Here is a 13670-nt window from a genome sequence, read left to right as displayed (position 1 = left end):
GCATAAGAACATTGGGTCAGGTCGGAATCTAGACAGTAGCATATTGACCATCCAGAAATGAAGATTGATTTTTCTAATACTTTTCCTAGAGAAAATCAAGAAACTCTGTTTTTAATTTTGGTTTATTTTTGCATTACTGAAATCTTATTTTCCCCTTGAACATTCTGTGAGTGAATATTGATTGTGATATGTTTTGAATTGATACACAGTTTGAGTCCTTATTCTGCCACTGCAGGTCATGAAGTATGGTACAAGTCAACTCATCTTTTTTGAGTCTCTGTTCTAGGATCATTATTTCCAAACTAGAGGTAATACAATTAGCTGCACTTACTTCATAGGGTTGTTGTAGAGAAACACATGTCAATGTGCTTCTGAGATTGTGGAGAGAAAAATATAGGGGCTTTTGCTAAAGCACTGCTTAATAACCATGGAATAAGATCCATTGAGTCATAGGCTTAAGGCATTCCATGTCTACAAGGTAGATGGATTTAGGCCCATGGACATATCTCATGAAAGCCCTTTCCTAGACTTTAAAAAGGGGTTACGGCTAAACACAATTGATAACAGTGAATCTAAATTCCAAAATCAATTTCCGTAATAGTCTATGTGTTTCCTACTGCCAAAGGGGCCCTTTAGAGTAGTGAGAGAAGACATTCACCCTGAAACCCACAGTGTCCCTTTTCAGCAGGAAATAGCTAAAAGAATACGCCATCCCCTTTTCCTTATGAATCAGCGTGAAGTCTCTCTCAGGGAGGAGTGATAGGGAATGGCAAAGGACACACCGACATAGGAGATTAATCAGAACTGACTTTGACAAGCACTGTGGCAATTGGACAATTAAAACAGACATTCGGATGGCGGGGAAGAAGAACAAACTGGGGAGGAGGGTAGAGAAAATGGTGCAGTAATGAAGGAATGAAAACCCAAAATCCCTGTAAATGTTCATTAAAACTAATAAAATTTAATAAAATAATAAAAAAAAAAAACCAGCCCACACTCTCAGCTCACGGCTGGCATGTTGGAATCTGCTTATAGCTGAACCTCCGTGGAGTTTCCAAAACTGTACTAGAGGAGATTGCTCCTCTTTTTTCTTGGAGAAAGGCACAGTCTATGGTTTAGTCCATGAACTACATCCCCAGAGCTCCCCCTTAAGTCAAATGAGAGTCTGATATTCTGAACACGGACTGAGAGAGTATATTTCAAATAGCAGAATGAAGATTCTTTAGCAACATTAACACTGTCAAGTCATGTCGTCCCCAAGTGTTGACAGAGATTTTAAACTGATGACTTTTCTGAAGTAAAATGCCCTGCGAAGTGTTGGGATGGGTTACTAATTTGAGCTTTGGAGGCAAATTATCTCCTTTAATTTAGTGAAGTCCTTTTTGTAAACCTTCAAATAAGGCTGTAAACTAGATATCTGTTTAAACTTTCAAAATACCTGAATCCACTAGGAGGGCGATCTGCTATGTTATGCAATTTTCAGAGTCCAGCTGCATGTTCAGTATGTTGTGTTTTGTATGTACCATCAAGTCTTGCCTGCGACTCATAGCACTCTTTATATAGCAACTCTCAAGCCCTGTCCTGAGCCAGTCTCACTGACTCCAACACAATTACCCTCTTTGGCCCAGGTACTGTATCAATCAGCTATTTGTTAGGTTTGCAAAACAAGACAGACTGTTAGCAAAGCTCCTGGCTCTGTGTTCTTTCAGAGAATTTGCTTCCTGGAACGCCGTGCAGAAGAGGGTCCGCCATTCCTTATGTTTGCAAGCTTCCTTGAGTTTGATTGAAAACACATGGCCTCTTTCATCTGAATTCAGGAGAATCTCAGAATGGCTTTTCTATTTTTTTTAAGTAGAACATGAACAGGAAGTTATGCAAATAACAAGTATATGGCTAAATGATCAGAAAGTGAATATACACGTCACCATGACAGAGATCACAGAAGAAAGCATTATCAGCAGGAGGGCTCCTACATAGCGAAGGCCTTGGGCTCCAGTTTTAATCTGCAGTAAAACCACATTAGTGAGTACTTCACTGAAGATGGCTTGTAATAATTTGGATTTTAATTTGTAGTCTAATTTTTTCAAATATAAATTTACATGTGGTTAGTTTTCTTACTGTGTTTACCATCTATGCTGGTAGATATAAACATGTTTGTAGGGGACGTTACGTAATTTATAATTTTCAAAATGAACATTCTGTTGGGGGAGTAGATGGAAGCTCCCAATTATAAATATATACCAAGGCCATATATACTTACTTTGTAAGTGGAAAAATGATTTTGGGGTGCAACATTGACGAAGGGCCTCTTGCTTAATCCTGAAAGTCAGTTTATTATGAAGTAGGTTGGATTAGGGAGACTGATAATAAATGTTTCAAAGATGGAAACAGAGCAGACCCCCCTGATCTCAACCATGGAGGGGGTCAGAGATGCCATCCTGGTGGATTTGGCAAGCACAGCCAAAGGAATCGTGACTCATGAAGACATTTGATGTCTTCTGTCCCCACAGTTTAAAAGGTGTGGCACACAAAAGGCATCAAGACATCCCAAGTCTGTCCTGACTCTGCCCCCTTCCCCCCACCCCCCACCTTGGCAATGCCCAGGCCAAGAACTCTTGTGCGTGAGGAGAGATGAGGTGATCAGAGCCTTCCTCACCTCTTCCCCAACTGGGGCCTATTAAACCATGAGTCTCAATTTCTGACAAAACAGAAGCACTTGTTTAGAAGCCTAAATATCCTCTAGATTTAAGGAAGTCAGTCTCCTTTGCAAAAATTACAAAGTTTAGTTAAAAAGTGATAAACATTTTTAGTGTGATAAACTTTGTAGACCTGATTTGAACAATTTCCCCCCGCCCCCTTTGAAGAGATCGGAATGCTTCCTAAAAAGAAAAAAGCATTAAAAACAACAACAACAAACCCCTTTTCTACCAACAAGGGGGCACTGGTGGTGTAGGCCCTGGGGAGTTGAGTTGTACAGCTAAAAGGTTTGAAATCACCAGCGGCTCCACAGCTGAGGGGTCAATTATGAGTTGGATCCATTCGACAACAGCAAGTTTCTACAGCAGAGGCTCCATTTTCTCAGTCTATTATCCGTCTCAATCTTTGTGTCATGTGTCAGAATCCTCAAGCTGCTCTTACTTTGTTTCTCTGGAATAAATAAATGCATGTCTTTTCTCCTTGCAGAGAAAGGAGAGCTCTTTGTACCCTCTTCCAGCTACTTTGATGTTGTCTACTTGAACCCTGACCGACAAGCTGTGGTTCCTTGTCGAGTGACTGTCCTGTCAGCCAAAGTCACACTTCACAGGGAGTTCCCCGCCAAGGAAATCCCAGCCAATGGAAAGGACATTGTGTACGATGTGAAGAGAGGCTTTGTGTATCTGCACCCTCATTCGGAACACCAGGGAGTGGTCTACTGCAAAGCCGAGGCCGGGGGCAAGTCTCAGATCTCTGTCAAGTACCAACTGCTGTATGTAGAGGGTAAGCTTGCTGCCCACCTGCTCAGCATTGACATGCTGGTTCCTGTTTACAGGTAGAAATGAAGAGGCGTCAAATGCTTTTCTTAATGTCTCCTCGAATCTCAGGTGCTACCTCCTTATCTGTGACCCTGACCCAAAAGACCGTCTACTCCCTTCCCTCCCACATCCTTCCTTTGTTCCAGGATTGCTTCTGCTCTGCCCCTGACCACCACACTCTAGCCTCCAGTTTCTGGTCTTCTGCCCTCTCCACCCACAAACAGTTCAGATTCCATGGCTCTCTCTAGTTCCCTGAACTCCTTCGCTTTCTGTGCTTTCCTCTCTCAGTGCAGGAAAACACCATCTTACATGGACCCACAGAGCTGAGGGCTGTGGGAAAACATCACACGCTGGAAAATGATGCCACTATGGTCCTGACTTTCAGCCTCCTCCACCTGGTGGTCCTACGGAGGTTTTTCCCTCCTTTCACAAGGAACACTGCACCTCACTTTAAGAATTTTCAGTTTCTGTTTCTTTATTCCCTTGCAATTCCTCTCATTCCCTCCTATGTATGGAATTGAAGTATACAGAAATCTTCAAATACGTCTTTTCTTTTTCCCTTCTGATTTTGAATATTCATGTGTATGAAAGAAGACTGTTTAGTCTCAAGTTTGGCATTGTATCCTATGGATGTTGTTGTTGTTGTTAGGTGCCTGCGACTCATAACAACCCTATATACAACAGCCTTAACCCTGCTCTATGCCGCACCAATCTTATTGTCTCTGACACAGCTACTCCCATTACCCCTGTCACTCAATCAAGCCATCTCATCAAAGGTCTTCTTTTCTTGTGCTGTCCCTCCACATTCCCAAGCATGATGTCCCTCTCCAAGGACTGATTCCTCCTTACAACATGTCCAAAATATGTCAGACAAAGCTTCAGAATTCTTGCCACCAAGGAACAGTCTGATTTCACTCTCTCTAGGATGAACCTGTTTGTTCTCTTAGCAGTCCATGGCATATTTAATACTCGTCTCCAACACCACAGCTCAAAGGCATCAGTTCTCCTTCTATTCATTTGCCAGCTCTCTGATGCATAGCAAGTAATTGCAAAGATCATGGCCTGAATTAGGCATGCCTTAGTCTCCAGACTGATATAATTACTCTTCAGTACTTTGGAGAGATCTCTGACAACAAACTTTCCCAGTGCAATTTGTCTTTTAATCTCTTGGCTGCTGGAAGCCTCTCTTAGTGCTGGTGGTTCCTTTCCATATATAGTCTTTCCCTCCTCCTGTGCCCTTTGCTGCAGACCATCCATGTGCACATCTTTGCTTCAAGCAGCATGTGGTCAGAAAAGGCAGTTGCACTATCCCTTCTACCTCCTGAGTCTGAAGCATGTGAAACCCAGAACATGGAGACAGGAACACAACTCAGGCCCCTCTCCACCTGGAAACACCTACTTTGCCATCCTCCCAGTGAGCAGATCCCAGACTACAGAGCAAATCGCTACTTCCTTCCTCCACTTCCTGGAGGGAAGCTCCCCTCCCCAGCTCCCTGTGAGGGCCCCCTGGGAACAGTTTCTCCTCATGTGCTGTTGTTCCTCAAAGGTGATTCTGTTCTCTTACAGTGATGGCTGAACTAGGTTCTTTCAGTATGATAGAGCTTCTGCTTCTGGTCTGGTGACTCGGTCGTGTGGTGAGAGGAGCATCCCTAGGAATCACTGTTCGCTGAACTTAGAACTTGGGCTTTTTAGCTTCTTGTTCCTTGTTGGTAGAGTAGTGAGTATCCACACAGGTCACGTGGTAGACCAGGGTTTGAGTCCCAGTAATGCACACATCTTTTTGGGAGCTCTGGTGGTTTAGAGGTAAGGAGTTGTGCTGCTAACTTGAAGGCATGTGGTTCTAATCTAGCAGTTCTGCAGAAGAAGGATGGGTGTTCTCCTCCTGTGAGATTCACTGCCTCTGAAAATCCCTGGACAGTTAGCTATGAGTCAGTTCCAGCTCAGTGGTCCGCAACACATCAGCCTCTTGTTCTCAGCCATGGGGCCAAGGCACCAGACTGGTGGCCGTTAACACTGTCCAGCTACCAAACACCTCCAGCGGTCAGTTCACGCAGGCTATGTATCTTCCAGCTTTGAAACCAAACTCCCTGAATGGACTCTGTACTATCACCTCTGTTTCCTTTTTCCTCACATGCTCCTCAGCCCACTTCCACCTGCTTTTCTTTTTTAAAAAAAATATATAACAGTTAATATTTATTAAGTCTTAATATATACTTAACATTGTTCTAAGCGGGCTACTTATATCAGCCTAGTCAATCAGCATAGAAACTTCCGAGGCAGGTGTCTTTATTACTAACCCATTTTATAGATAAAAGTTGAGGCAGAAGCTGAGTAACCGGCCAGGGGTTATAAGGTCAAGCTCACAATCATCAAGCCAAGACTGAAGCAAGATTGGCACCAGTGGCCCGACTGTTCTATCCTCCCTCATTCTTAAGATGGAGGGATGCAAGGTACAAGGAGAGGTTGGCACATTCAGTTCCGGGAGGGAAGGGCCCCTGGAGTCTTGAAAGATAAGACTTAACCAGAAAGGAGAGAAAATGGAGCAGGACTTCCAGCATGACTGGCCTGAGAGAGGTCCAGAGACACAGGAGGCAGGGAAGTGCTCAGGGACCCGGAAGCAACAAGTGGGTGGGAGGCTGTGGATGACCCCAAGGGGTTGTGTAGTCAGTGAAGGACCCTGAGCTCCATTTCAGTAGCCGTGGGAAGCCATTGCGGCCAGGAGGGCCCAGGAGGACGTGCGCAAGGTCCTTAGAGAGGATGAACCACCTAACTTTCTTCTTCTCCACCAAAACAGACATTGCCAAGGTTCTCAGAGCCTCTAGTGTCATCAGATCCAGCAGATTTCTTTTTCTCTCCTTATCTTTCTAGAATCTGTTTTGTGTGAAATCTTCACTTTCCTTGGCTCTACATTTTCTTGCCCCTACCCGTCAACACTCTTATTCTATTTTGCTAGCTCTTTGGCTTCTAAACAACTCCCATCAAGCTAATTCTGACTTGCAGCAACTCCAGAGTGCTAAGAGGCTGTGCTTCGTAAGACTTTTTTTTTTTAATTGATTTTTAAAAAATTAATTTCTTTTCATGAAAGTTTACAGAGACTTTGGTTTCCATTCATTCATTGTTGCAATTTTCCCCCTGCCCAACCTCCCCTAGTTCGATCTTCTCTTTGAAAAGTAAAAAAAAAAAATTCTTTCATTATTATACAATCCCCCCGCCCCACGTTCATTCACTCCATTATGCAGCCTTCCTTTTGAAAAGTAAAAGTTCTTTCAATGGCTGATTTTTGGGAAGTAGACCAACAGGTCTCTCTACCAATGTTTTATGGATGGACTTGACCTGCCAACCTTTTGGTTCAAAGCAGAAAACACTGTTCGCACTACCAGTGGCTCCCTCCCTTTGTCTTCTACTACTTTTTAAGGTCAGAGTTAGCCGGACACACTTCTTGCTCCTTGTTCTCTCTCTGATCGGTCAACCGATATGTCCTGGAGAAGGGGCAGCAGCCAGAGTGCTCCTCGAAGGCAAAGATAGCGAACCTCTGTCTTGCTTACTTTGGGAATGTTGCTAAGAAAGGCTGTTCCTTGCAAAGGGACATCATGCTTGGAAAAGTTGGAGGATGAAAAAGGAGAGGAAGACCCTCAACCACATGACCTGAGCAATAGGCTACAGTGTATCAGAGATTGTGAGGATGGTATAGGATAGGGCAGGGCTCAGATCTGTTCATAGGGTTGCTATGAGTTGCACTCAACTCATAGGTACTTAATAACAACAACAACAACAATTCTCTATACACAAAGTCAGAGCTCTGGTAGCCTAGTGGTAAAGAGCTGTGCTGCCAACCCCAGAGCATGTGGTTCAGACCCACAAGTTGCTCCACAGGAGAAAGATGGGCACTCTCCTCCCAGGCAATTTATTGTCTCTGAAAACGTGCTGTTGGGTCGGCTAGGGGTTGCTTCCAATTTGATGATACATAACAACAGCAACAACAGTAACAACTCTTACATTAATTCATCTTGCCAGTTATCTGGGCTCCAAAGCCATATTTCCAGCTGTCTATCCAACGGACTACCTCATATCTGCACTCAGATGCTTCTCAGGTTTCCTGGCCCCACATACCATCACCAAACTCAGGCTCTCCCTCCCCACGTCTGATTGTCGAGCTTCTCTGGCGTCGCGTGGCACTGTCAGACCCCCATGTGCACCAGCTGAAGACTGGACAGCAAGCCTGACTCTCTGTTCTTTCCCGAGTCTGTTAGCCTTTTTTTCCATGCAATCATAAAAAATGCCACAGCTCCTCTCTTCCCTTGCTTCCAGTAGAGATCAAATTATCATCATTGTCCTTCAAATGACACCAGTACCTTCCCAGTTGCTGTCCTTGATACCCACTGTTCTCTCTCAGATCCATTTCCACACTGTGTTGCTGTTAATTACCACTGATTTGGCCTCAAAACATGGCAATTCCACGGCTCAACCAAACAGGAGCTGGCCACTTCGGTGCCATCCCCTCGATGGTCTGCCTCCACTAGGGCGCTTCCTCTCACCTTGAGTTGTGGATCAGATGACCTACAGGGTTTTCACTACCTGGTTTTTAACGGTAGATTTTCAGACCTTTGGGGTCCACCTTAGCCTGGAAGCTCAACTGAAACCCGTTCAACGTCACAGCAACATACACATTTCCACTGATAATGGGTGGTGGATGTCTCTGCAGGACGTTGGCCTGAACTCAAACTTGGGTCTTCTGCATAGAAAGCCAGGATTCTGCCTCAGAGCCACTGTCGCCTTTGATCGCAATGCAATTCTAGCCATCCACTAGCTTCCCAGTTCTCCTAGAACCAAGCCAACGTCTTCCATATGTTCTGGCAGGCCCAGTGTGACCTGCCCCACCTGCATGGTCTTGCTCTCCTCCGGACCTGTCTCTTCCCTGTCACCTCAGGGGCTGTGCCCACTGCCCTGCTGGTCTCATGGCGCTGGTGCTGCCCCGCATCTCCCACTTGGGTATGTTCAAACTCCTTTCTCAGGGAGCCTTCTGGTTCTCTCCTTTAGAGCTTTTCAGAGCACTCTGGCTTTTGTCATTCTTAACACAGTTGACATTTTAAATAAATCCTCCAATTATGTGCTAAACATCCTCCTCCTCTGCTATCACAAGGCTTCTAAGGCTGAGAGGTTACGTCTGTTTGCTCACTGCTGTAGTCCCAGCCTCTAGCCTATTGCCTTGCTCAAAGCTGCCGTCAGAATGACTTTGAATGGACCAGGATGAAGAGATTTGTTTGTAAAATGCTGTGGAATAGAAGTGCTGCAGTCATGCAGCACCGCCTTGGTGACCTCTGTGCTGACAGTTTTCTCACGAGAATAGTTTGGTGTCCGCCTGTTCTTTCTTGAGGATGCACAGCCTCTTCCACTACATTCTGCTTGTTCGTTCTGCAAGGACAGAGTCCTTCCCTTTGTCCTAGTTTCAGAGTGCTGCCATTAAAAATAACCCATGAAGTGGGTGGGTTTAGAAAGCAGAAATTTGTTTCTCAGAGTTATGGAGGTATTGTGTTTTTATTTTGTGCCATTGGGTCACTTCCGACTCAAAGCAATCCTATACACATTGTCTCTGAACCCTGCCCTATCTTAAAGCAATATCATCATATCCCATTTCCCCAGTCACTGAATCAATCCATCTCATTGGGGGTCTTCCTCTTCTGCACTGTCCCTCGACCCTTCCAAGCATGATGTCCCTCTCCAAGGACTGGTCTCTCTTGGGCACGTACCCAAAATATGTGACACGGAGTTTCAAAATTCTTACCTCCTGAAAGCAGCTGGGTTGCCTGGATTCACCCTCTCCAGGACAGACCTATTTATTCTCCTGGCAGTCCACAGGCTATTCAACACTCGTCTCCAGCACCACAACTCAAAGGCATCGGTCCTTCTTCTATTGTCCTTAGTTACTGTCCGGCTCTCAGATGCATAGCAAGTAATTGCGAAGCCTATGGCCTGGATCAGGTGCACCTTAGTCTCCAGACTGACATTGTTGCTCTTCTGTACTCTGGAGAGGTCCCTGATAGTAGACTTTCCTAATGCAATTTGCCTTTAAATTTCCTGACCGCTGGTGCCATGAGTGTTGATAGTGGAATCAAGCAAGCTGAAGTTATCAACAATCTGAATCTCTTCTCCATACATCATGAAGCTGCCAATTGGCCCAGTGGTGAGAATCTTTGTTTTCTTGATGTTGAGCTTCCATCCATGTTGAAAACTACATTCTTTGACCTTCTGCAACAAATGCCTCTTGTCCTCTTCAGTTTCAGCAAGCAAGGTTGTATCATCTGCATAACATAGGTTGTTGATGAGTCTTCCTCCAATCCTGATGCCTCATTCCTCCTCATAAAGTCCAGCTTCCTGAAGATTGTTCTGCATATAGATTGAAGAGATATAGAGCTAGGATGCATCCCTGATGCATATCTTTCCTTAACCTGATCCATGCAGTACTTCCCTGCTCTGCTCTGACTACTGCTTCCTGGTCCAAGTTCTGTAGGTAGAGATTGGAATTGTTTTTTCTCACTTGCCTGCAGGGGAAGATTCTTCCTTGAAGCTGCACATTTCCTGGCCTGTATGTGGTTCCTCCCATGGTGTCTCCGTTGTGTTTCTGTTTCTCTCTCTTTTCTTCTCTTTCATAAAACACAGCTCAAAAGCACAATTGGGACTCGCTCTACTCCAGGAATGACCTCATTTAACTGATAACAATTTGTTGCTGTTTTCGGTTGCCATGGAGTCGGCTTTGATTCACGGTGACTACGTTCAACAGAATGAAGCACTCCTCAGTCCTGCACCATCTTCATGACTGTTACCATGCTGCATCCATTGTGACAGCTGTTCTAGCACTCCACCTCATTTCTCTTGTTAATGATACAGAAAACTATTCCGAAACCGGTTCGTGCTCTATTATTGTATATTGGCAGTCAAGCATATATTTTGAGGAAACATTTCAATCATACTTTTTATCCCCTCCACATGGGCCCTTGGAAGCCCTCTCAGCATCCTCTCCTAATTATAAGATGGGTGGCTGGACCCAGACAGCTCTGGATGCAGACTCCGTCCTGGGCCAAGTGGTAAGGAGCTGCACTGGCAACCTGAAGGTTGGTATTTAGAATCCACCAGCTGCTCCACAGGAGAAAGATGGGCAGTCTGCCCCTGTTTGATTTCTAATTTCTGAAAATCTGCTGGAGAGGCAGCCATGGACAGGCAATTTGATTGCAATGAGAGATAGATTGCTAGCCTCAGAAGAAACAATAAATGGGTTAGGTTTGTTGCTAGTTGGGAGCTCTATATAAATGTTACATACCTGCTTCCTTCAAAAATCTATGTGTTGTTTTATCTTTAATGTTGTAGTGATAGATTTCATTTCACTTCTCCTATCTTCTGCTTACTTCCAGTTCCCAGCGGACCTCCATCAACAACCATCTTGGCGTCCTCTAACAAAGTGAAAGGTGGGGACGATATCAGCGTCCTGTGCACTGTCCTTGGGGAACCCGATGTGGAGGTGGAGTTCAGGTGGATCTATCCAGGCCAGAAGGTAAGCTCATGCTCCAGGGTCAGCCAGCTCCTTTCAATTCTCAGGGTTGATTTTATTTCCAGCGAGAGAGGTCATAATTCAAAAAGTGTGGGAAGACTGCAGGACTGTGCACACAGCCAAAGTTTGTTTACTCTTAAGATATTTTAGTATATTTACAAATGGACCTTTTTTTTTTTTTTTAAGGATAGGGGCTGGGGAGAGTTACTGGGTTTCACCGGAAATTCATTCGATGTTCTTTCTTCAGTATAGTTTTTGGCTTATAAACTCTTAAGAAGGACCAGGGGTATTAAGAGGAAAGGAGGGGGCTCCCGTCTTCCCCTCACTCCGCAACCTCCAGGTCTATTTGAGGCTATTCTAGCCATGCCCTGTCCTTCAGGACATTCTCCCCTTTATGGGCGGCTCCTGTGGTGAGGAATTGAGCAGATATCCTCCAAGTGGGCACTGAAACATAAGCTCTGTCCAAAGGGTGCTGTGAGGCCAGAGCTCATCTTAAAATAGACTTCCCATAAAAGCAGCCACTGCATATTTAGTCTTTGTGCATGCTCTGCTCACTAAAATAAACAACTTTGCTATCAACATGGAATAATCCCTTTGTTGCCAAAAGAGATCTGGTCTCTGAAGACATACTCAGGAGCTAACACACAGCTTACGGGCTGTGATTGGTGGAACATATCCATCCCTAGAGAATAGTATCGTCAAGCATCCTGGTATTTAGAACTTGTTTTTAAACTGTTGCCATACTAATGATGCTTAAAACAAGGTTGTTTTCTATACTTTAATTTGGCATTTTATGAGCAAAGGGGGGGGGGCAACAACAACAAAAAAACCCAACATAACGCCAAATCAAAAGCCTCATTGCAAAGTTAATTCTAACTCATCATGAGCCTTTACTGAGTTTCTGAGGCTGTAACTTGTTACCAGTTGCTCATCCTCTTCTCTTGGAGAAGCTGATAGATTGAAACGGCTGACCTTTTTGGTCAGTAAACAAATGTATATAGTAGACACTATGCCAGAAGGCACTTCATGGGCAGAAATTTTGTGAAACTAAAAATATTAGTTATGCTAAATAAAGAAAACAGGTTCTTATCACCAAAGTTGAATGAAACATTTCAGAAGTGACTAATTTTCTAGAAAGAAAGTCCTCTCTTTTAGGGCATCACCTTATTATCCATGGCATTATTCCCCCCTTGGTGTTCTGTGGCATATGTGACTAATCACCTTTCTCCTCTGTGAAATCTGTACTTGGGAGCTCTTTTTATGCAATTAGTGCTTTGGGCTTCTTTTGACTATCAATGTTATGAATAAAAGCCATTTAGCTGGAGAGTGAAAGTGGGCAATGTGAGGAGGGCTGGTGTGGAAAATCTTAAGCATGTCTTTATGGTAAGTAACAGTTGCACTTTCTTTGAGTTTCAAAAAAAAGAAATTTGATATAAGTAGAAACTTATTGAAGAAAAGTGCAGGAACAGAGAGCCAAACAGCTTTATGAAATTCAAGATTCTGCTTGGAAGAAATGCAACCTGGAATGATTATAGAATGTAAAAGCTTCCCCAGCCTCTGAGCTACTCATACCAAATAGTCTTTTTAAAGCCTGTGCTTTACGCTTTGAAAAGAACATTCAGCAGTCTGGGTGAATGGGAGCTGTTTATAGCAGCTTGCTGCTGCTGCAGTTTGTGTGGGTGTTGTTAAACAGGGTGAGAGGCCAGTGACGATTCAAGACACTTGGAGGCTGATCCACAGAGGGCTTGGACACACCACAAGAATCTCCCAGAGTGTCATTACAGTGGAAGACTTTGAGACCATTGATGCAGGCTATTACATTTGCACTGCTCACAATCTCCGAGGACAGACTACAGTCGCCACCACTGTTGAATTTTCCTGACTTGGAAAAGAAAGGAAAATGGAACTGATGGAAAGCCCTTGTGTGTATACAATCAGCTCTGAGGTTCCTTTGATCAGTGCTTAGCCAGAGGCTGATGTCAAGTGCCAATCCCCACCCACTGCCTGTGAGTCAGACCTTGACCTCCAAAAAGGTAGTTCTCTGGTTTAATAACAGAAGTATTAACTTTGAACAGAAAGCATGTATTTTGATTGCTTACCTATATACATATTTCCAGTGTTTATACTAAGAAACCATATATGTAAACAACTGTATATCATCATTTCTATTAAATGAGCAAGTTTTATAAAAAACAGAATTAGATGTTTGTGTTTTTAAAGCTGGTATGAAGTACACTTGTATACATTCCGAACGACCTTATTTGCTAAGATGTGTGGCATCTTTTTTTAATATGTATGATTACTATAATGCACCCAGAATATTCTTTAAGTGGAAATATATATTTTTTTAAAAGTTACTGTTTGATTCTGACTCATGGGGATGTAATGTGTGAGAGAAGTGTCCAGTTTCACATGGATGGTCTTTTCAGGAGTTTACCAGGCCTTTCTTGTCAGGTGTCTATGTAGATTTGAACTTTCAGCCTTTCAGTTTGCAGCTGAATGTGTTAACTATATGCTCTGCCTACAGACTCCAGTACACAGGTTAACTCGCTGCTGCCAGGTTGATTCTACAATTGGTTATTATGTATTCTTTACAGAAAGAATGTTCATCTTTG

The 13670-nt window shown here is 43.8% G+C and overlaps 1 protein-coding gene across 1 annotated transcript in view; it reads left to right on the top strand.

Annotated features, from left to right (window-relative positions):
- Window positions 1-12937, top strand: part of PDGFRL (platelet-derived growth factor receptor-like) — a 101974-nt gene extending 89037 nt beyond the window's left edge. Inside the window, exons 4-6 of the mRNA XM_006893566.1 lie at window positions 3184-3477; window positions 10919-11058; window positions 12749-12937. Coding sequence (XP_006893628.1) covers window positions 3184-3477; window positions 10919-11058; window positions 12749-12937 — 623 coding nt within the window. The remainder of the gene's footprint in view (window positions 1-3183; window positions 3478-10918; window positions 11059-12748) is intronic.
- The last annotated feature ends 733 nt before the right edge of the window (window positions 12938-13670 follow it).

Source organism: Elephantulus edwardii, unplaced genomic scaffold, assembly GCF_000299155.1.
Source record: "Elephantulus edwardii isolate Elephantulus edwardi_28Jun2011 unplaced genomic scaffold, EleEdw1.0 scaffold00128, whole genome shotgun sequence".
Classification (NCBI taxonomy): Eukaryota; Metazoa; Chordata; class Mammalia; order Macroscelidea; family Macroscelididae; genus Elephantulus; species Elephantulus edwardii.
The sequence above is the reverse complement of the archived record's forward strand: the minus strand, read 5'-3'. Positions and strand labels throughout refer to the sequence as shown.